The sequence below is a fragment of the Leptonotus elevatus genome, chromosome 4 (assembly GCF_054856555.1).
Source record: "Leptonotus elevatus isolate MCC_2025b chromosome 4, RoL_Lele_1.0, whole genome shotgun sequence".
Lineage (NCBI taxonomy): Eukaryota > Metazoa > Chordata > Actinopteri > Syngnathiformes > Syngnathidae > Leptonotus > Leptonotus elevatus.
In genome coordinates this window covers 6,219,531-6,244,075 of record NC_141242.1, presented here as the reverse complement: position 1 = coordinate 6,244,075, position 24,545 = coordinate 6,219,531, and the positions used below count along the sequence as shown (strand labels likewise).

General features: G+C 36.9%; 1 protein-coding gene across 7 annotated transcripts; it reads right to left on the bottom strand.

Annotated features, from left to right (window-relative positions):
- Window positions 1-33: 33 nt before the first annotated feature.
- Window positions 34-22,196, bottom strand: LOC147175244 (anoctamin-9). 7 transcript variants are annotated; one of them, XM_086074156.1, is made up of 25 exons: window positions 22,045-22,196; window positions 21,782-21,967; window positions 19,706-19,780; window positions 18,268-18,399; window positions 18,025-18,161; window positions 17,481-17,530; window positions 17,248-17,306; window positions 15,472-15,551; window positions 14,960-15,094; window positions 14,304-14,397; window positions 14,164-14,224; window positions 11,181-11,263; window positions 10,982-11,086; window positions 10,503-10,667; window positions 10,386-10,422; window positions 6,502-6,613; window positions 6,355-6,412; window positions 6,183-6,280; window positions 5,902-6,098; window positions 5,118-5,270; window positions 3,701-3,848; window positions 3,471-3,593; window positions 3,247-3,340; window positions 3,040-3,152; window positions 34-1,024 (listed from the first exon to the last, which is right to left on the bottom strand). In XM_086074156.1, the coding sequence occupies exons 2-25, from the start codon at window positions 21,800-21,802 to the stop codon at window positions 976-978; spliced, it is 2,379 nt and encodes a 792-aa protein (XP_085930282.1). In that variant the 5' UTR covers window positions 21,803-21,967; window positions 22,045-22,196; the 3' UTR covers window positions 34-975. The 7 variants fall into 7 exon arrangements, with proteins under 7 accessions (XP_085930282.1, XP_085930277.1, XP_085930281.1 ...); XM_086074151.1 differs by lacking the exon at window positions 34-1,024 and adding an exon at window positions 1,556-2,296; XM_086074155.1 differs by lacking the exon at window positions 34-1,024 and adding an exon at window positions 1,556-2,275.
- Between the last annotated feature and the right edge of the window lie 2,349 nt (window positions 22,197-24,545).

The following is a 24,545-nucleotide window of genomic DNA, read 5'->3' as shown; positions in this document are numbered from 1 at the left end:
GGAAAAAGTACTCATAATACTTTGGTAAAAGTATAGGTTACTGATTCAACTCATTTATTCAAGTAAAAAAGAAAAGAAAAGAAAATAAAGGAAAAAAACACAGACAATGAAATGTACAAAAGTAAAAATGGATGTTTACCGTCTGTTTATGCAATATCGTTTTAATAACTTCACACAACAGAGAGAAATTTACACAAAATAGTTTCCGTGTTATATTAACTTACATAGAGCCCCTGAGGGCCCAAGCAAAAAAACAAAAAAAAAAAAAAAACAACTCCTGTGTTTGCTTTAATCGATGTATGAGTAGCCAAAGGTCTTTGATTATTTTAAAACGGTAAACAATTCAGCAACAACACCGTAAACAAACTTTAAAAATTGTGCAAATTACTTCAAAAACAGAACCATACAAAATTTTTATTAAAAACACAACCAACGTGAAGGTATGGGGAGGGGCTCGACTCGACATAGTTTACGTCATATCAAAGCGACGGCTCTGTTGTTGCAATGCAGAATTCTAGCCTAGGGGGCGACAGATTCTACGCACTACAGTTTTGTTTTTTAAAGGCTTGGAAAGTAAATAAAATACACCTACTTACCACAGTCGCGTTTGTGTTTTCATCCCACTTTTGTTTTTATTTTCATTTATTTACTTATTTGATTAATTTATTTTATTTATTGCGTTGACAAAAAGCCTGGCGGCTCAGTTAGGGACGCTAACAAATTCTGATGCGTCATTACAATGTCCATGGTGTTTCTAGGGCTTTTCATGCAAAAAACCGTTGTTCCCATTACCCAAATTCACAAAAAAATGCTAAATATTGTATGCTAACGAGACTTGGGGGGGAAAATACACTAGATGTCTGCCCCCCCCCCCCCCTCAAATTAGATGATTTTGAACGTGAGAAGCCTGTTTTTGTTTGTTTTTGCATTAACTATTAATTGAAATCTCAACTGAGCTTGACTTTCCTTCTCTTTTCAGATTCTTCTTGTGTCATCATCCTCAAAAGATGAATCAGTAACAAGCCTATAGTAGAGAAGAAAGTACATAAAAAAGTAGTCAGAAAAATAAATACTGCAGTATACCTAAAAAAATCTACTAAAGTACAGTAATTTACTTCCAAACACTTCATTGAATATAATAGCTGGCATCGCAAAACGACTTTTAAATGAGTACACTGCACATATCAAAGAAACATGAGCTGATGCATGCATGATCAGCTTCAATTTGTATATCAATTGCAAAATGCAATTATGTTAACCACTAATTCCATTGCCGACAACAATCACATGAATACACATACATCACAGCATAACCAAAAAACGGTTCACTCCTCATTTTACATTAAAAATATTGTTAAAAGAGCTCCGTTTTGACCCTCCATCTTATTTGAGCACAGCGTGCCAAGAAATCACACATATATATATATTTTTTTAACCAATATCACAAATATTTATTCATTGTTGAGATGTCAGCCTTTCAGTTGATTGGAGCGTTGTAGAGAAATATACCATACTGTATGCTGAATGATTAATATAGTCAAGTGCTCCCCGTAACCACCAGCTAGAAGACCTTTATTTAGGTCAGGGTCAGAAAGAGAATCTGTCCAAATAACACTGACAAGCAACTGTAAACATTGTTTATATGCATATAAAAACCTTAGGCAGAAGTCGATTTACATGCATGCATTGTCAAAAATGTGTCATTTAGCATACTTCTTTAATATTGCCAAACTGTCACACTCAAGACAACCTTTATATTTCTGTGAAGATGTGAGATTGTCTTTAATTCATTATAAAACATTACGATGCAAAACATTTCTAAGCCCTGTTGTCAGTCTCTTGGCAATAATGGTGATTACTACAACGCTTTTCACAATATAAGGCAACATTGTAATACAATTAGTACAGACTGTGCACCAGTAGTATAAATTATCATAAGGCGAGGACCACAAATAAAGTCACAAAATTAATTAGGAAAAAAAAAAAACATTCAGTGCATTCTTACAATAGAATGCCAATAATCTCATTGAAGACAACAGCAAAATGAGTGACTGTACACTTGTTTAGTCCAAGAATACGTCCGTTCATTTCATATGTGGCAATCCGCATATATTCGGCAGATAGACAGTCGGAGCCGTCTGTTATCTGAACACTTCAAGGTGATTAATGGCTTGGGAGTTGTGTGATCGTTGGGACACTTTCAATGCGCAAGGCAACACTGGGTTCACATTCCACTTGCTCCCGCAAATGGTCAGCGCTGGCCCTCTTCAAATGACTTGCAGAGAATGAATTGGGTCTTTAGATTCCGAATCAAAGAACAACTGAATTCAAGTAAACCGCTTTCCGGCAGAAAGATGGGACAAAACAGTCAAGGCGCAAAAAACACATGGTTGGATTGCTTTTGTAATAATTGCCGAGTCACGGCCAATTCTGTGAGATGACATAAGCGTTCAAATATGCGCTGGGAGCGGTAAGGATCTGATTCGCTTTGCAAAAATGAAATGGCTCGTTTTTGAGCATGGCTGGCTGTCACATTTTCTGTAACAGTTAACTATGGATGCTATTTTGTTATCATATTTGATAACCAGCGCCGTAGTTATTACATTTGTGAGGATGGATGTTTTTTTAGTTTTTTTTTTTACTGTCAATCAATATTTGTGTCACATCAATTTATTTATGAATTAATTCATTCATTTTCATTGTTTTATTTAGTGCATCACTCATGGCTCTAAGATCTTTGGAAAAAAAGTGTTAAGGGATTATGATGTAAACACAGTCAAGGTGTTGCATTGATGTTGGTGCGCAATGGTATATGCTAGTAGTTTAATGTATAATATCAACTTGTATGATGCAGTTTTTGGTAACTCAAGTAAGATGGCGTCTTTTTGATTTCCCGAAAAGTAGTGCTAATTGAGACACGGAAGATTTTGCCCCACAGTAACGATAATGTGAATCCATAGTAAGGATTCATTTTCACATTTCTACATTAACATTTGAAGCAACAAAATCACAAAGAAGCTTACAAACTCAAAATCTCACCTGAGCTCTTCTTTTAGCCTTTTGAGTTTATCAAAGAGACTGCCGTTCTTGACCCGCACGGGGGCGGCTGGTACGAACCAGGCTGCGATAAATTTGCATATGACCACAATGTGCTGCAAATAGAGATGACAATACAATATATACTATATTTTTTTACTGTCGTCAAGTTCGCGATAACACCTTTGGCTGCTTTACGCTGAAGCTCACCTCAAACAGGATAACAAACGCGAAGCGCACGGCTAAAATAAGCCAGAATTGCGGAGTAAGGTTGTAGTCCTCGCTGTCTCTGTAGTCTTTATAGCTGTGAAGAAGAGGACTGATGTTACCTCACTAAATCAATTCATTTGAAAGGGTACTGAATCCGAATCCGTCTGCTCAATCTGTAATACTGGTCCACACTACTGAAAAGTTGATGCCAAATGCTAACCAACCTGCAAGAAGAAACATTCATTCCATTTGGAGTCACCATCTGAAGCGGGGAAAACTCCTTGCGGATTTCCAGGTTATCCATGCTGACGGTGGATAGAGTATTGTTTATGTAGCCAACCATGCAACTTGGGAGAAAAAAAAAGAAAAAAAGAGAAAAAGACAATTGGAGACATATACAGCATGGCGGAGCAAGCATGTTGATATTTTCTTTGGAAAGACAACACGGGCTCACTCGATGTCCGCCGCCGTGCCGTTGGCGCAAGGCCCGTAGTAGTAACGGTACACCAGCCGAGGGATGAAGTCTGAGGACACGCCGATGACCAGCCCGTTTGCGATGACGGCTAAAACCCCGATGGCCTCCAACAAGTCAATCCACACACCTGAGGAAAAACAAAACATTTGGACAAAAATATAATAACGTATCCAACATTTATGGATCAACTCCATGAGAGGATTTGGAGTCACACGAATTGATTTGCAATGGCCACTGGGAGGTTCAGTGAGCACAACTGCCAAAACATCAGTGATTCTCAACCCCTGTCCTTGTCTCTCTCAGCCAACACAGGTGATTCAAATGATCTGCTAATCAGCAAGCTCTGTATGTGCCTGATAAGGATTCTCACCTGTGTTGGCTAGGGGCCCCCGAGGACCACGGTTGAGAACCACTGGTCTAAATCAGATGTTCTCAAACTTTTTACATCAAGTACCGCCTAAAACAACAAAACTGGAAGTGGAACTTATTGCATAACTGAAAAACCAAAAAGGGACATCAGCACAAGACATTCACACTAAAAGTTTCATATTTTATACATAGACATATTCGGACTTCCTTTTACACATGTAAAATAATTAAGAATATTAAACAGACAGTTTGACTTTGGATTTAGTTAAAACGAAGAAAATAGCAAAAGTTGTATTCGAGATTTTAATGAAAAACGAGTCGTTTTGCTTGTTTTTCACATTATGAAAACTGTTCTTGTGCTTCACAAACATTATTTTTTTAAATTCAGCATTATAAAGGGCTGTAATACTACTAGATAATTCAACTAATCTTTACATTTAATAAATATAAAGTGGTACCTTGCGGTATGACTGAGTGACCTGATTTTAGATTTTTTTTCCAGATTTTTGCTTTTGATTTGCCAGTAAAAACTCTGGCATAGTGGACAAATCTTCCCCCAAAAAAAAGAGCTTTAAAGTTGTTAAATGCCACTCCTGGTATAAGTTTTATGTCAAACTAAACTTAAAAACAACATTTCACACTGTGTATGTAAAATGGGTACGTAACTTAAGATCACTAGCATAATGCTAACACATAATGGGAAACGTCAGAGACGCGCTAACAAATAGCATCCATGTAGAAGTGCTGCCTTACACACTTTAAGGAACAGATATTTGAACATAAACATTGCAGCAACACATGTAGACTATAATATAACAATACTCACAGGCATATATTATTTACCCCCCCCCCCCACCCCATATTAGGGAGCTTTTTTCCTGGCAACGTTGTACCATTTTAAGGTCAGTATATCATTATTATAACACAATATCCTGTTGGTCTTGCAAAAGTCAAAGTGCTCTAAAATGGCTGGGAGGAAATGTTGTAAATGAGCTCTTTTTTTTTACTCCGCCATCGTCCCACTCACCGATATCATTGGTCTTCTTGGGAATTAGTCTGCGCTCGAGGGTGACCATCTTAATGGCATCCAGGCGAATCTCAATGATGTTATTGATGAGGGCCAGCAGTGGAGCGAGAGGAAAGGCCGCCACAAATATGGTGGTAAAGCTGAACTGGATCACTGCATGGAGGAAAAAACAAATCAAGCAAAGAAGCCATTTAACTCATTCACTGCCATTGACGGTTATAAACATCAAAAATTCATTTGAACTATTTCTATTAGTTTAACATTTGTTTCCACTTTTGTTAACAAGAGTATGAAAACCTAGATTATTTTTATTGCACATTTAGAACAGATATAAAATTTGTGATTAATCTTGAGTTAACTAGTGAAACCACGCGATTAATTACGATTACAAATTCTAATAGCCGGACGCCCTAATTTTTAATTATCTTTTTTAAAATATTTTCTTTAAAAAATAAAAATTAAAAAAAGAAGAAGAAAAGATGATTAAAAATTAGGGGCGTCAGGTGATTAAAATTAATTTAATTAATCGCGTGACTTCACTCGTTAACTCACGATTAAAAACAACAACAAAAGATTATTAAAAATTAGGCGCCAATGGCAGTGAATGAGTTAATTACAAATTTTATATCTGTTCTAAATGTACAATAAAAAATATATAGGTTTTCATACTCTTGTTAACAAAAGTAGAAAAAATGTTAAACTAATATAAATAGTTCAAATGAATTTTTGACGTCTATAGCCGTCAATGGCAGTGAATGAGTTAACTTTTTTTATTTTTATGTACCCATTTCTAGGAACTCTTTGAAGAGGCTGAAGGAGTCCACAGCTTTGAGGCGGTAGTTATTGAGCCAGTCTCGCAGCTTGCAGTTATCGCACAGCTCGGCCCCGTGTTTAGCCTGCGATTCGTCTTTTAGGTAGCAGTTGGCGCATTTTCTCTGAAACTTGTGAGTTTTTCTCCTCTTCAGCCACTTGGCAAACCACCTGATGCCCGCAGGAGGAAAGACAGACAATTTTTGTCGGCTGGGTGCGTAGTGTCTAATGCAGATGCAACTGCCTCATACGTACGGGTAGGTGAACTCAAAGACATTGCTGATGGTTTGCTTCAGGACCATTATGATGGCCATTTGGATGAAGAGATCCGTGAGACATCCGCTGGGATGACACTGGATGGACGTATTGGAAACAGTAATGTGCAAAAGGAAAAATTGCAAACGTTACTCGTATCACACTTACTCACCTCTTCTAACCTCCATTTGCTCGCAATACGCACATAGTGACCGGGATGGCCGTTTATCCTGTCGATTCAAGCCGAGACATAAAACATCCGTCATTAGAAATGCACGTTTGAACGCATTCGAGAGCGTTTATCTTTTGAGTCTCTTACCTGCCGAGAAAAAAGGCTACGTAGAAGAGCGAGGAGAAATAGGTGAAGAACTGGAAGGTGAACATCTTGACGGTGAAACTCCTCTCAGTGGTAGCAAATGATCGGGTTTTCTCTGCCGCAGACATCATTCTTATTAGCAACAAGTTTTTTTTTTTAATTCTTTTTTTTTTTTAAAGATTAGCAACAAGGTTAATCTAGTGACGAGGCAGCCGTCACTATCTTGATTATGCTATGATTTTACGGTCCGGCCCATTTGACATCAATTTAGGCTGTATGTGGCCTCTGAATTACCATGGAGTAGGACATCACTGCTCTAGAGCTTTCTATTTATTTAAACTAGGGGTGTCAAAATGAGTGCGTTAATTTTGAGTTAATTTAAAGTTCTTTTAACACCACTCACTTGCAAAACCTACACTGGGGGGAATTCTAGTCGCAACGCAGTAGGCACGTCCGCATCAAAATTTAGCAGTAATAAATTTAATAATAATGCATATATTTGTGGAAACTGCGGTCAAGTTGTATTTGACAATTTTAAAAATGTGCGGAATTTCACAAGTTACTTCAATGTAAAGATTAGAAAGCTCTTAACTCATTCACTGCCATTGACGGCTATGGACGTCAAAAATTCAGTTGAACTATTTCTACTAGTTGAACATTTTTCCCTACTTTTGTTAACAAGAGTATGAAAACTTCGAAAATTTTTTTGTTATTGTACATTTAGAACAGATATAAAATTTGTGATTAATTGTGAGTTAACTAGTGTAGTCAAGCGATTAATTAAGATAAAAAAAAAAAAAATTCCTGATGCAACTAATTTTTAATAATCGTTTAAAAAAAAAAACGTAAAAAAGAAAGAAAAAGAAAAGATTATTAAAAATTTGGGGCGTCAGGCAATTACAATTTTTCATAATTAATGGCATGGCAATTTTTGACATCTATAGCCGTCATTGGCAGTGAATGAGTTAATATGAAACGAAAAATGCACTGAGCTGTTACCAATGTCTTACAAATGCAATTATGCCATCTCGTGGCAGAAAAATGACCTCAACACAAATCAATATCACCCTTTGCAGTATCTTTTTAATTTTAACTAAATTTAATGAATTATTATGAAATGACCAATGACTAAAAGATGCAGCCACATTTTTATTAGTTTAACATTTTTTTCCCACTTTTATGTTAAGAGTATGAAAACAGAACAAATATTTTATTGTACATTTAGAACAGATATAAAATTTGTGATTAATCGTGAGTTAACGAGTGAAGTCATGCAATTAATTACGATTAAAAATGTTAATTTAAACTTAATTTAAATAAATATTGCTCATAGTGAGAAAGATTGTCGTCAACATATTTGGCCATTTTCAGCCAAAGGGTCATTCAACAAATAATTCTCTTAACTAACAATAATAATACAGTTCTAAAGCAGCCACTGTGATTTAAACAGAGCAACAACAAAAACACACACAAAAAAACCAACATGTTTTATGTATTCTGATTATATAATATCTTCCCAGTCATACTGCCATCTATTGTCTGCTTCCACCCTAGTACAACTAGTTAGGCATCGTTTTACGTCAACTTGCAATTCCTCAACCAGCCTCTCATTGTCATCAATGAGCTTCCTTTTAGAGGTCACCCGCTGTTTCACGTGACTGGCATGTGGTGGCCCAGTTCCAAAGTTCACCCGGAGTTAGTCACCTAATTGTTTGTTTGTGACCACGCCTTGATGCCATGAAGACATTTTGCTTTCTCTCTTATACTGCACGTAGAAGTAAACATGTCAAATCTGTTATGAGAACCCAAAGAACGCCACTGGAAAAAAAAAGTGTTGTCTTCACAAGGTTTCTCATTGAAGCCAAAAAAAAAAGAAAAAGGAACAGTTTATGATTGAACGCGTGCCTGGATCGGGGCCACGTGGCTGTTGGACGTTTGGGCTACGCGTTCTGATGCCAGGCTGCTCTGCAGTGTGTCAGCTTCCTGTTTGACTGACAGCCCCGCTACGTGGGCACACACCACACAACTCAAAAACGTTTTGGTAACAAATCCTTTCTGACCACTTTACGGTTACATCTGGCTATCGTTTGCAAATCATTAATTCCACGACCATGTGAACGGATATTGGCATTTGTTTCTTTGCGTTTTGTGCTTGTGAGAGTGCGTAGGTTGGACGCTCTTGTTTGGCTAAATACAGGAATGTGTGTGAACCAAACTTGGCTCACCTTCAGCGCTTCAAACCAGTTTGGACTGTCAATCAAATATAAACAACTTTGAAACTCCTCAAAACAATTATATGGAGAAAGAATATAATAATATACGACTTTGCCGTTTTAATGACATTTGCCTCAGTCACACTATTTGTTTCGACATGCCACAATAGTAACAAGAAACTAGACAAAGCGCAATTTCTGCAGAAATTGCGTGGGAATGCTGAAAAACTGAATGCATGACTTAAGTACTCAAATGTGATCCAAGCGGGGTTTGAACCCAGGTTCTCCGTGGTGGGAGGCACTGAGCTAACTTGACTCGTTGAAATTCATGGCTAATGGCATATTTAGTTTTGAAAACGGTGAAATTATAATCCATTTCCTGATCTGATAGTCAGTTGGTATACATGTATATCACTTAGCATAACGGCGATGGATATATTTGCAATGTACAGTCGGAGGTGCGATTTGAACCTGCGACGTCCCAACTGCGCTACTGAGCAGTATCATCACACAGGCGGTAATGATGATAAGTTGTTATGTAAGGAAGTGGGCGTGGAAAGTGGGGGAAATTTCAATGTCTGTCCCATTGAAAATAAATAGGAAAAAGTTTATATTTAACGTTAAATTGTGCCAATACTGTAAAGTAATGTGAAATCAGACGATATATACTCCGGAGGCGTGAATTTTAGAAGCAAATTTGAACGGTATACATTGGAAGTATCATGTGGGAGTTGTTACACGGCAAAGAAGTGTAAAGAATAAAAATCACAATAATAACATGTGGGAAAGAACATAGATACGAATCGTACAGGGGTCAGCAACCTTTACTGTTAAAAAGAGCCATTTCAGGCCAAATAAATAAGAACAAATCTGTTTGGAGCTGTAAAACATTTAAACATTGTGATGAATGAAACTGTGTTGTAGTGTTAGTCGAATAATGTACCCAATAAGAGCCCAAGAGCTAATTAAAGCTGCACCATAACAGAAAAAATATGCAGCATGATCCAGTTCATATTCCTCTACCTTTAGTTTTCCATTTTTGGATTTATTATTATTATTATTATCATCATCATTAATTATTATTATTGTTATTATTCATGCATTTTTTTACTTTTCTGCCTTTCTGTAAAATTTGGACATGTAATTGTATCCCTTTCTTTTTCCCATTTTGGACATTTTATGGATATTTTTGATACTTTTTCTGCCTTGTTTTGCGATACATTTTCTGAAATTTTTGTGGAAAGTTTATGGTCATTTTCAGGATTTCTTTTATTGTTGGACGTTTTATAGTTACTTCTAAAACATTTTCTTCTGCTTTAAAAAAATAAAAATACATTTGGCAAATCCAAATACATTTGAAGTAGGTTATTTTCTGCTCACTTTTTGTTCGGACATTTTAGGCAATTAAAAAAAAAAACTTTCAATTTCCGTCTCTTTTAAAACTTAAATTTTTTTTACTGACATTTTGTTTGAATATTTATTTATTAAATTTGTATTTAATCAATTGATTTAAAGAAGATTTTATTTCAAAGAATAAACATGTAAAAATATTATTTTACACAAATTTTGGGGGGGAGATCCACAGGAGAGGGACTAAAGAGCCACAAGTGGCTCCAGAGCCGCAGGATGTAGACCCCTGGAACAGTAATATACGATGCTATTTCACATACTTACCTAATTCACAGAGTTTCGTGGCCACGCTCTTGTTGACCTGCAGACATAGACAAGACGTGATCAACCTCACAAAGGACGCTAAACGGACACAAAGATGCAATTAAGGCTTTTTTGTACCCGGGTCATGACGGTGATGATCAGGTAATGAAGGACGGCTCCCAGCATCATGGCTATGCTGTTGGCGTGCGTGCTCATGAATTCCCATGGCCCCTCTGCCAACTGCACCGCTGCGATCACCCTGAACACCACCAGCGCGTGCGTCAGACCGATGATAACCAATATCTGTGGAAACACATTATTTAGATCCCGAACCCTAATCACCGGGCTGCGGACCGATATCATGCCGTGGGCCTTTAAGTACCGGGCTGCACAGAGAATGAGCAAAAAATATTTTATTGACCACCTGACTGAAAGAAGTTTTAATCTAAAACTTGTGCAGACTACTCGTCTGGGTCACGTTTTCGGTGGTTAAAAAAAAAAAAAAAAGGAAACCCACAAGCTAGCAAAAAAGGGGAAAATGCCAAATGATGATACTTACAAACAACTACAATTACTTTGAACCTCTGTGAATTTACCAGCAAAGACAAAGCACCCACCATAATTATGACACAGATCAAAACCAGCGTGCTGCGCAGGTAGGAGTGCTTGAATTTTTTGGGTTTACAATTAACATCATTGACAATCTCCAAGATAAGCTCCTCCTAAAAAGACACAAACAAAGAGGAACAAACAAAGTGAGCGTTAGCATAGTATTAGCAATACGTTTAATTCCAAAAGAAATATGATTGGTTGTACCTCCTCCTCACACCAATCAGACACCTTCCATTCACACACGTAGGAAGTTCGATGTCTTTTCCAGAACTCCAAAAACAGTGTGGCTGTAAAAAGAAAAGAAACCATGCAAAATTTATCAATTAGTGGACCAGAATGTGCACTGTGGTTGTAGCTCAACTGTTCACACATATTGTGCATCCACACCTACATGACAATTTGGAGCCTTCAATAAAAACATGCAAAACATGACAATGATGTCCACACTTCTGCCCATTTATATACAGTAACCTATTATTTTTTATTTGGTTATAAATATAGTTATTATGCATATTGCACTCACTTGGGGCAAAAAAAAAATAATCAGATTTTTTTGTTGTTGTAATTTTTGGGGGGCGGGCCTTTTTTGGAGTAATTTAAAAAATAGTTTTATTGATTTTTTTCTGTTTTTAAAGTTATACCCCCCGCTTTTCGTAATATTTTTGTAATGACAAACAAAAATACATAAAAAAAAAAGTTAAATGAAATAGAAAATAAAAAAAAGTGAATAATATGCTTCCTTAAGTTACGTTCCGTAAGTGGGTCACACTTCAAATTGAATAGTCCCAAGTGCAAAGTAAAAAGATAAATGACAACATCCGTGCTCTACTTTTATACCCTCAATGCATTCTTTATCTTTCTAGCTCGCCCCGCCCTTTTATGTACATGTCATGTAGTGCCTTTCTTAAATTGGAAGACATGCAGTAGTGAACTCTTCAAAGGGCTGTTCAAATAAAGTTAAACCAACAGTCATTGGCTGAATCAATATTGTACTGCTTAACTACACAAGAAGCAGCCAGAGAAATAGTGAGCAAAACCACACAAGTCAATTTATGCTGCTATTTTTGTCACTTTTTTTTGTGATAATATTTGAGGAAATAAAAACAGCTCTTTCATTCAACACAATCTATTAAATTTTTAAACAAAATATAGAATATTTGGTCATGTTTAAAAAATGTTGACATTTTTCTTCTTTTAATTCTTCTTAGCAAGTCAGTGTCCTAGAGCTATTTTTAGAACAGACCACACTTAGTAAGGCGTGTGTCTCATTTCACCGCCAGAATGTAAGGTGTTCCGCAGGGTTCAATTCTGGGGACTCTGCTGTTTTCATAGTACTTGCTGCCCCCTGGGTTTCATCTTAAGAAAACAGCGGCGGTTGTTTTGAAGTGCTCTAGAAATATAGTTGAGTTGAGTGATGGGAATCAGCGTCCTAAATGCATGATTTGCAATGCCAAGTTGAGCAATTTGAGTCGTGCGCAACTAGCTATCTAGCAAAACAAAAGGAACACTTCCTTAATCTGCATGGAGATGGGGAATGCAAGAACACAAGGCTTGCTGAATTCAAGGTGAAGAGAGTCAGATTCGATGAAAAAGATACGTTCCCTGTTAATTTTGCACGCAAGCACTGTTGCTTCAGGCTCGTGGAGACTCTCGCAAACGAGGCTATTATAGTTCCTTGGTTGGTCATTTAACTCCAGTCAGCAACAAAAGTTAAAGGGACAGTAAATGTGAAAAATCTACTTTTTGGAGCTTTTAGCCATGTTAAAATGCTAATTCCTCACCAAAAACATATTCACCGAAGTGTTGTTTTCTTCCATTGGCCCCTCTATGACAAAGTCTAGGTCATTCTGCTCTCCAAGCACCAGCCCCTCCCAACCTGAAAACGAGCTGTTGGAACTTTTTGACGTCATTAGGCCCTGCGGACTAAAAACGCACGCCAACTTTCTCTGAGACCTCCACGGGATAGTGACAAAAGTAGCCTTTATCAATAAACATTCTGTCCTAATGAATTCAAAGCAATTATCCTTCGTATATTTCAATTGGCCGTCTTAAAATCCCAGAAAAGATTCTGGCTGATACTAGTGTAAACTACAAGTAATTTATTTTCAACTATGAACTTAACTGAACGAATGGTGTAATGGTTAGCAGGTTCGCGACCCACTAAGGGTTGTCTCCCACCCCCCCCTTCTTTTCGTTCTTTCTTTCCTCTTTTCCCTTCCTCCTCCACTACGATTTCTTGCGGCAAGGAGTCGTTTTGTTTCGAATGTTTATTGAAGAATCGAACACCCATCCAATTTCCACATGTAAAGAAGCCGGTCTTGCGTGGCCACACAGCGCTCCTTGGCAGCAGCCGGCTCGGACGAGAGGGGGCGCGGCAACCACACGGGGAGAGGCGGGGTTTTACTGAACCGGGCGTTTGACTTCTGCATTAGAAAAAAAGCCAGCAAAATACCTAATATTTTGTGAAAAATTACATCGCCACAATGTCAAAGGTAACATTTAACTCATTCACTGCCTTTGACGACTATAGGTGTCAAAAAAATCATTTGAACTATTTCTCTTAGTTTCACCTTTTTTCCACTTTTGTTAACAAGAGTATGAAAACCTAGAATTTTTTTTATTGTACATTTAGAACAGATATAAACATTTTGATTAACTAGTGACGTCATGTGATTAATTACAATAAAAAAAATAATCGCCTGATGCCCCTAATTAAAAAAAAAGAAAATATTAATAAATTTAGGTGTCAGACGATTACATTTTTTAATTGTAATTAATCGCATGACTTCACTAGTTAATCAAAAATTTTCTTCTAAATGTACAATAAAAAAAAATTCCCTAGGTTTTCATACTGTTGTTTACAAAAATGGAAAAAAATGTGAAACTAATAGAAATAGTTTAAATGAATTTTGACGTCTATAGCCGTCAATGGCAGTGAATGAGTTCATCATTATATGCCTATCGTTAAGTGTGGAAGGGCTTAAAATTCCGTGATGTAATCCCTTTAAAAAGAAGGAATTAGAAAGCTCTCTACTTCATGTCAAGTGATATTAACGGCGGCACAGACAGCTGCGTATGCGAGTGAAGTGAGGCTACATTGAAATTCTGCTAGTAGCGTCAAGACTCCATTTGGCTTACTTGACATGATCTCAAGTAAAGAAAAGGGTTTGAAGCACACTCGACTCACCCCATACCGCCATTACCATGGCAAACAGCACCGTGCCTTCGTTGTCAAACAGCAGACTCACCTGTGAACATGTGAAACCAACAGTAAGCCTCAAGAAAGAAACAAAAAAAAAACAATGGGAAGCTGATGCGCCGACTTACTTTGGCGTAGGTGCACGTGTCGGACAACAGCCACACTTTGCATCTCTTGTCGCAAAGAGGACACATGACCAAATCGATGTCGCAGACCTCTTTTCTAAAAGGCAACAAGCACTTGGATTTTTCACAGAGTCTGCTGTTTAACTCATTCACTGCCATTGACGGCTATAGACGTCGAAAATTGATTTGAACTATTTCTATTAGTTTAAAATTTTTCCCACTTTTGTTAACAAGAGTATGAAAACCTAGAATTTTTTTTAATTGAATTAGAACAGATATAAAATGTGTGATTAATAGTGAGTTATAGTGAAGTCATGCGATACATTTTTAAATAATCTTTTCTTGAAAAAACATTTTTTAAATAAAAAATTGGGAAAAAAAATTATAATTATTTTATTTATGTATTTAAAAAAAGAAAAGGTTATTAAAAATGAGTGGTGTCAGGTGATTATTTTTTTTCTAATTGCAATTAATCACATGACTTCACAAGTTAACTCACGATTAATCACAAATTTTATAAATGTTCTTAATGTCCCCCAAAAATGTTTTCTAGATTTTCATACTCTTGTTAACAAAAGTGGAAAAAAAATGTTAAACTAACAGAAAGTTTTAAAATGATGAGGCAGTGAATGAGTTAATAGGCTCGAGTCGAATCTTACATGAGGGGCGACGTGTTGAAGAAGGCGAGGCCATAGAGGAAGACGATGACCCCGATGACAGCGGGAATGATGAGCACGTATGTGTACCAGCCCAACCACAGGTAGTACAAGGCCACCTTCTCTCCAAAATAGTTCCTATAAAAACACAAGAGCTGTGTTTCTCAACCATTATTAAGCCAAGACACCCGTTCAGAAAAACGTCACAAATGTCACAAAAGGATGAGCACTGAAATTATGATCTCATTTCTATAACCTCCCTGTGAACATTTTCAATTTGAAGTTTTACGCAACCAACTCACAATGAAGTGAACCCAGAGAACCCAGTGCCAATCTTCATCGGCATTAAATACTGTCTATTGTGATAATTACTCCAAACAAGGTGTGCGTCATATGCCACGTGCGAAGGACGACACCCTCACTTGAACCTACTTCACAACAAGAATGAAAACGCGAAACAATATGGCCGCACAGGCTTGATGTGCGGACAAGCAGAGTCGTGTTGCGATTCCAACCTGACATCAGTAATGGGTTGCCCTTGGAAACAAGCAGTCCATCGAGCCCAGCTCTCCGTCAGCTCACGCTGTTTCTTTTTCTGCAGAGGTAAAACAAATGGGCGACAAAAAGAGAACGAGAGCACGCAGTGAGGATGGCGTCACCGATTATTAACTATGAATATTGTCATTTTCGTATAATATGATCAATAACGGTAAGGACACAAAGTTCTAAACTCAATTATTTTAAATTATTTATAATATTTTTAATCCCTGCATTTTAGCACCTTTTTGGTGGGAAATTCAATTATTTTAATGTCTCTATATATATATATATATATATATATATATATATATATATATATGCCATCTAGTGGCAGAAAAATGACCTCACACAAATCAATATCACACTTGTTTTTTTTTTTACAGTACATCTTAATTTTATGAATTTTTATAAAATTACTTTAACAATAACTAAAAGATGCAGCCATATTTCTATTAGTTAAAAAAAACATCACTAATATTTTAACAAGACTATGAAAACTAATATATATATTTATATATATTTATCCCCCCCTTTTTTTGGGTGGGAAATGCATATTGAATATTTATCAGTTAAAAAAATGTTTTTTTTTAGGGTTAACATTTTTTTCCAATTATTTTTCATATTTTTTCTTAGAAACAATTACTACCATTTTAATGATAACAACTACAAAAATAATGCAAACACTCCTATCAGTAAAATGTATAGATTTTCAAAAGGACATTTAGTGTTATCTAATGATAACATAATATAAAAAGGAGCCAGACACAAACACAAGCACAAATCAACACTATAACTCGTACGTGTCATTTTGCTTCCACTTCCCCTGAAAAACCTGCTGACATGAAGAGGCACATGCTTGAAGAAATCAAACTCTCACACTTGAATGCTTGGATGACTCACTGGCATGAGACATCATTTAATGACTCACATGCAACCGCTGTCGGTGAACTTCACTAGCACCAGCCTATTTATTTTGGAAAGACCTTTGCCGAGTTGTGTTTCACACTTCTCGACAGGAATGTAAAACACTTTGCTGGCCTGTGATACGCTGATATGTAACAGTTGCTAACAGTGTTACAAGCGCTCGCTTTCCCTTGTTTAATTGGACCGATCACGTGACCTGACTTTCGGTCTCTTTTCATACAGGAACAATTTTAAATTAAGAAATGGCTCCAAACTATTACTCGATTATTAACTCATTCACTGCCATTAATGGCTATTAACATAAAAAGTTCCTTTGAACAATTTTTATTAATTTAACATTTTTTTCACTTTTGTTAACAAGGGTATGCAAACCTAGAAAATAAAAATTATTGTACATTTAGAACAGATATAAAATGTATGATTAATTGTGAGTTAACTATTGAAGTTGTAATCGTAATTAATTGCATGACTTCACAAGTTAACTCACGATTAATCACACATTTTATATCTGTTCTAAACGAACAATAAAAAAATTAATTTGTTCACAAAAGTGGAAAAAAATGTTAAACTAATAGAAATTGTTAAAATGAACATTTGACGTCTATAACCGTCAATGGCAGTGAATGAGTTAAAATAGTTGTCAATTATTTCATAATTGATTACTTGTCGATTCATTTTGACAGCTCTAGATCACACTTTGTTATAACGGATCCTTTAGTGTGTCAGTGCAGAAGGTCAGCATGAAGATGAGTCTGCACAGACTAATTACCACCGATTAAACTGCCTCAACAGCTCATTTTATTATAACATCACTTTTTTTTTTTTACCTCATGCAGGCAGAACCTCGCCTCAAAAACCTTCATCTTCATCAGGTCTCGCAGACCCTCTGGCAAGATTAACAGAAGAGTCAAGATTAGATTGAAACATTTTCAAAGAGGATTGTTAAAAAAATAAAATAAAAAAATAAATAAATATATATATATATATATATATATATATATATATATATATATATATATATATATATATATATATATATATATATATATATATATCTTACCTCCGGAACTGATAGGCGTGTGATTTAAGATGAAGTGGACAACCCTTATCCTGAAAAAGAAAAGTCATCATTTCAACAATAGAGAAAAAATTTAATATGCCTCGTAGGTTGGATAAAACCTTCTTAAAAGCAATGAATGCAATAAAAAAAATAATAAATTAAATGATTTAAGTTTAATATAAAAATAAAAAATATAAAAAATAATTTTATACATTTAAATAATTTACAATACATACAATACAAACACTCTTGCACGTTTCACTTTGTTGGTCAAATTTACAGCCCTACACTCCCTAACTGGGCATTAACTTGAATCCGAGGTACCACTAAAAATATAATTCCTAAGAAACAAATTGCGGCATGGAAATCCAAACCAGCATCCTGGAATGTTGAACTGCATTTTCATTCCAGCAACAAGCAAGCTCTTTGCATCACACGCATATCAAAACAGACTTATCCTGTCTATGCCAACTTTTGAGCTACTACTTTCCTATGCGAGTACATTTGTTACGTTGCCGTTGCTTACAGTAGTTAATCGTTTCACCTGGTGCTGAGAGGCACATTGTTCTGGTCTGAGTTCCAGTTACAGGCGTCAGAAACTTTGAGCAGATATCTGTACTTCTCAAAAATCTCTAAAGGCGCTTGCATGCCAAAGAAGACCAGGTCGTCGTTTGTAATTTTCTGTTCAAAGGAAAAAGATGAACAATGTTACTTACATAAGTGTCACACGAGGACAGAATTGTGTAATAGTGCATGAGAAGATGGATCTGTTTATTTTCACACTCACTTTGATTTTGAAATTCTTCTTTTTCAGTTCCTCAATTAATTCATTTTGCTTCTTGATGGACTCTCGATCCAGGTGCTCTCTCGTTTTCGCCACCAGGACGTAGTCGTATGAGAGCGGGTTGTACTGTAGCTCCAAAACAATGTCAGATGCCATTTAACAGAGACATTTAATATCATTACCACTAGAGATAGACCGATTATCAGCCGGGCCGATTATCAGTGCCGATATTTGGCATTTTGACGAATATCGGCATCGACCTTTTTACGAATCTGAAGGCCGATGAAGCTGGCATCTCACGAAGTGGTGAATGCTTGCGAACGTAGCGAATTTGGGGTTTTCATCGGGATTTGTAAGAAGTTCACAAACAGTTTTTACTTGTTGCAAAAATTTTTTGAACATGTTCAGACAATTTTTCACTATCTGCAAAGATTATTGTAAACTTTTTACGAGCCCTGACGGAAACCCAAAATTCGCTACGTTCGCATGCATTTGTCGCTCAGTGAGAGACGGGGATTTATTCATTTATTATTTAAAATTCCACGTTACTTTATAAAAGATGATGCTGACACTGGGAACTCCCTACACTTTTTATTTTCTTAAATGAAACATTTCGTTAAAATTAAGAAATTACCGTTATTTGGAAATTTTGGAGAACTTTATTTGCAGTAGAAAATTTTAGGGATTTAATTTCGTTAAAATTAAGAAATGACCGTTATTTGGAAATTTTGGAGAACTTTATTTGCAGTAGAAAATTTTAGGGATTTAATTTCATTAAAATTGAGAAATTACCGTTATTTGGAAATTTGGGAGAACTTTATTTGCAGTAGAAAATTTTAGGGATTTAATTTTGTTAAAATTAAGAAATTACCGTTATTTGGAAATTTTGCAGAACTTTATTTGCAGTAGAACATTTTAGGGATTTAATTTCGTTAAAATTAAGAAATGACCGTTATTTGGACATTTTGGAGAACTTTATTTGCAGTAGAAAATTTTAGGGAGTTATTTACTTGCTTAGTTTTTAATTTTGGTTTAACACATGGTAATGACTTGGGAAGAAGCTCCCTGCTATTTTTTTTTAAATCATTTTTAAACAGAGCTGTCTATTTTTTTAAATATATATTTAAGGTTAAAAGAAAAACCGTCAATGTGTTGAAAATTTGAAAAGCTGTTTTAACAAACACGCTTAATGTCATTTCAACAAAGTTGATTTGTTCAAATTTTGAAGCACACATTTTCTCTTTTACTGCAAAAGAATATCGGCTTGAAATATCGGTTATCGGCCTCCTTGACTACTAATAACCGCTATCGGCCCTGAAACCCCCCCACATCGGTCTCGCTGTCGTGAGATCCGATACAAAAACATGTATCCAAAAAGAGAAAATAGATCAAACATAGTGCAGAACTGCAGACGTTTGCTTATCACTCATAATTTACTTACTAATGGGGGAAGTGACATCTGCTCATTGCCATTCTCTCTTACGACTCCCATTAACTCCAGTAGCTCGATGCTGGCCTATTGAACACATCAATAACAAGCAATGCATGACTTGGTCGCCGAATAATTCCTTTTCAACACGTCATTGTGTGAGTGAAACATGATGGAATAACACTCAGGTTGCTGATAAAAATCTGTGGAAGGATCACTATCTAGAAAAAAGAATCCAGTTAAACTCTCACGTGGGCGTGTGCGCACGCGCTTTGAGAGGGGAAAAGAAGGTCCACTGTTTATCGCCCGTCTGCGGCCATTTCTGACTCACCGCGGTTAATCTAATGTGACTGAGGCTGCATGTGGTGGCGTTTTCAGTGTCACGCTGTGTTATTCGCAGACGCGCTTCACACAACACCGCATGCGGCGGGCCGCGATCGCGCTCCGACACGATGACAGCATAATGGACGACGTTGGGTACTCCTACGCGAGCCCTGGCGGTAATTGGAGGCAACATATTGAACGTGACCATTTGAATTGGTGGACTAGCGGATTGTGGGGCTGGGCGATTAAGCGAATTCAAATCGATTCATTGCAATGTCGGTATCATATACACATATATGGGAGGAAACGATTATTATTTTTTTGTTAATTCTTAACAGATGGTGTGCACTAGGGTTGTCAGTAATTTTTTTTGTTGTTGAAATTATTATTGGATTCATCAGTTAAAAAATTGTTAACTTGGCATTAAAGTTAATTGCAGAACCATTTTTGTCCTTGATTAATTCGTATCAATCTATTGCTGTTTATTTTGTATTGTATAGTATAGCGATTTAAAAAACAACTAAACAATTAAGCAATATAACACTTGATGGATTGACGTTGTACTCATCAACCCTTTTGAAACAGATACAGTGAATGTGTTGGGTCATTGCTTTCCAAAGTAAAAGCATTTGTTTACAAATGCCTTATTTGGATTAAACACAAAAAGATAATCAGTACACTTTTATGAAGGACTACACAAATCAGAGAATAATTAATTACTTGTGAGAGGCTGAAATCAGAGGATTTGGGGCAATTTCATATTAAACAATGACTTGAAATGATCAACCAGCTAATAAAATAGCGCATTTAATAATAATTAGAATAATTTTATAATCAGTTAGTTGTCAATCAGTTGACTGATACTCTATTATAGTTTATTAACACCTCTAGTGTGCACCATTTTACTTTCCCTCTTGAAAGGAAATTTAAAATCTGATTGCTGTTATAGTTATTGGTCACATCAATTTTTCGAATGATTTATTTGAGTCTCGCTTGTCTGATATTTGAATAGGGGTGTTTATACTTTCTATATCCGCTGTGCAAGTGAATTTCAGTGAATTGCTATCCCTTGTCCACTTTTCGTTCGTTACAGTTCTTTATTACTACGTGTTGTTTCTATTCACACTGCAACAATAACTACCATTCAGTCGGTGCCTTGGTCTAGATCACCACAAATCCACTGACACTGTATAGTTTGTGTCATAAAAAGCTGTTAAACATCAAATAGGTTACAGATAACAGATAAAACTGTGACCTGGAAATCTCAGAAGTTTTGATTGACACAAATATTCATTTAATGTTTATTCTTGTGATTGCAGTTTGAAGTGGCGGAGAGCTGCAAACTCGAAACAAAAATGGAGCCTCCGTAATTTTAAGATTGTCAAGTGACGAAGATGCAATACATATTGAGAAAAGCCTCTCGGTATGAAGCAGTGCAGTTCTACACCCACAACAATCTATTATATCACAGTGTCAATCAAAAACTGAGCAGCATTATCCTTTTAAAAAGGGGAAAGACTGTTAAATGCTGCTCTCGTGTAGGATTCACACGTCATGACGTGAAAGCATTTCAGAAGGCACTTTGACCAGCGGCCATGAGGTCATGTTGTGAGATGTCGTGTCATAAGTCGCCCGCATGCATGTGCTCATGAGGGTGCTGAACGCATGATTGGGTGACATAGTAAAAACAGAAGGAAGTATGCTAGCAACACCATACGTACGTATATGTATATCGTACGTTTGCGCTTAAGTGTGATTTCTTACCTGTCGTCTGTGTCCTGGCATGATTGGCAGGCAGCAATAATAATAATACTAATAAAACAAAATAATACACCTCCCAAAAATGAGAAAAACAGAGAAGCCTCTAACGCTCCTTGGCGGAAATTCCAAGTCCTTCCGTGGCGTCTTCCGAGTTCCTGAGATCGGGCAGGTAACTTCCGTAGTCCTCCCCTGCAACAAACGTGTCGTTGTTATTGCAAGGAATGTAGGAGCGATTCCACCTGTTGCCGACGGTCGTCACGACGAACCTCCACCTTTCCTTCGCTTGAGAGCAGCCGGCGATGTAAACACAAGAGCCACGGACGGGCGGCGTCTTAGCTCCACGCAGAGCGGGCTTGTTTGCTTGCTGGTGTCGATTAGGTTCCTCTCTCAGGTGCGATGGAATGGATTTGTTGTTGCCTCCTCCTCAAGGGCGGAGTGACTAGTGGTGCCCACTAGGTGGCAGCAAACGCAATTATTTAAACCAGGGCTGGTTCGAGCTTGAGTGCACAAGGGTTAAGATCAGGGGATGTTGTTAACATTTGTCAACTGCGGACCTGTGAGACTCTTTAGTGATTTTGTGATAAATAAATTTGACTTGAATTTTTTTTAAATTAATTTTACTGAATTGTGATGGATAGATAGATAGATAGATAGATAGATAGATAGATAGATAGATAGATAGATAGATAGATAGATAGATAGATAGATAGATAGATAGATAGATAGATAGATAGATAGATAGATAGATAGATCCCCTTAGCCTATGGATGTGAACTTCTATCTCTGCAGGTGCATTGTAGCCAGCTGAGCTAGAAGCATCTATTAGTTTTGATTGATTGATTGTTTGATTGATTGATTGATCGATTGATCGATTGATCGATTTCTCTCATCAATCCGTTTTATAAACCTAAATAAAATGTAGGCCCCAGGAGGGCAAGGAAAAACTCAACAAAAAAACAAAAACAAAAAAAACATTATAAATTCCAATCATAATATGTATTAATAAATCCATAACCCAAATGTATGCAACAATTATTACACGACTCTTTCAGGGGTGCCCAAATATCCATGTTTCCCTCCTCCAACACACCTGAATCAAATGATCCGCTCATCAGCAGTATCTGCAGAAGCCATACAGAACGATCCTGATCAGGTGTGTTGTTAGAGGGAGACATCGAAAACAGGCTGGATAGAGGCTATCGAGGACTGGACTTGCGTACCCATGACTTCTTTTTTTTAAAATAAAATATCTAAGATTTTGATATTTTATTTTAAATGTCATAAAATCTGTTCCCATTTACACAAAACACAAGTGGTTTGTGAACTTAAAAACAAAGGTATGTATCGAACCGTGATTTTTGTCCAACCGTTACTTCTCTTATGATAACGCATTTGTGGCTTCGCCGTTGCCACTCTGAAACCTTCAGCTCCCTCCGCAGGTCTCCTTGACGTTAATTCGTTTTTTTTTTGCTTCAGCCTCTCCTTTGTTGGGCAGTTTGTTTTGGGTCATTGTATCCTTTTCAGAAAAGCAGCCCCAAAACGTGTCGCCTCATCCAACACTGACTGTGCGATTGGTTTTCTGTGGGTCATACTTATACTCCATCATCTTCCAAACATGTCAGGTCGAGTTGATGCCAATAAGTTTGGTCTCGTCTGACCACAGCACTTTCTGCAGAGCCTTCACTGTGTCATTTAAATGTTCACTAGCGAACCCAAGGCTGGCTTCCACATGTGCAAGATTGCAGAGGGATCAAACCTGGCAGTCGCAGGGGTTGGGTTGTTGCATATTAAGAGTCTTAAACTGTGTTATTTCTATGTACTATTATAGCACGAGCAAGTGCGCCCTATAACTTAAGTTTTTCACTTTGAACTTGTATTCACTGGAAGTGATATACTGTATTACATAAACTGCATAATCGCATTAAACAGCCTACCAGCTCAAAATCAAAGGTGGTCCTGCTTGTCTTGTCATTACTGGCAACTGTTTACAATTAGACATTGGCAGTGCACACCCAAGAAGAGCCACATGTTGCGGCGACCGGACAATATGAGACTGAAGAAAAAGTGGTCTGGGGAAATGAGTGGCTGTATTTCTGTGCACGCTGCCACACCCGCCAGAGGAGCCCAGCGTAATTACACGAGTGCAGGCCCGTGGAGGCCACATGAAGGACAGCAAGAGGGCCCTGATACTAAATTTAAACTGAGAGAAAATACATGGGAGATGGCTAGGGAGAGGCTTTCCTGAGCTTGAGGATGGAGTGCAGAGTGGAATTGAGGTTAAACACTGAGAACTGCAGCAGAGAAAAAAATGCACTCACAAAATTTCATCTCACAACAGAGCCCTTAAAAATTGCTTTTTTTTTAAATGCACCAGAAGTGTGCGAACATACAGAAATTGTGTCTCATTTGAATCACTTCAGCATACTTCCTTGAGTTGGAACCAATTATTGTACTACTTTCCTATTTAGGCAGGGCTTTGGCAGCATCTTTGGGAGTTTCAGAGAAAAACAAAACCCGCAAATCGGTAAGTTTCGGGGCAAATAGAGATCTTTATTTTAGCAGGCTATATCTTTAGTGTAATTTTTCCTCATGGAAAAGATGTGGCTTAACTCAATAAAGGCTAGTAAACACTGACATAAACAGCAGACATGGAAGAGCAACACACTTTTGCACTCATTCGCAGAGAATATCCCTTTTTTTGGTACCATATATTCACATCTTTTGGACTGACTTCAATAATTTTAACCCCTTTAGACACACATTTTTT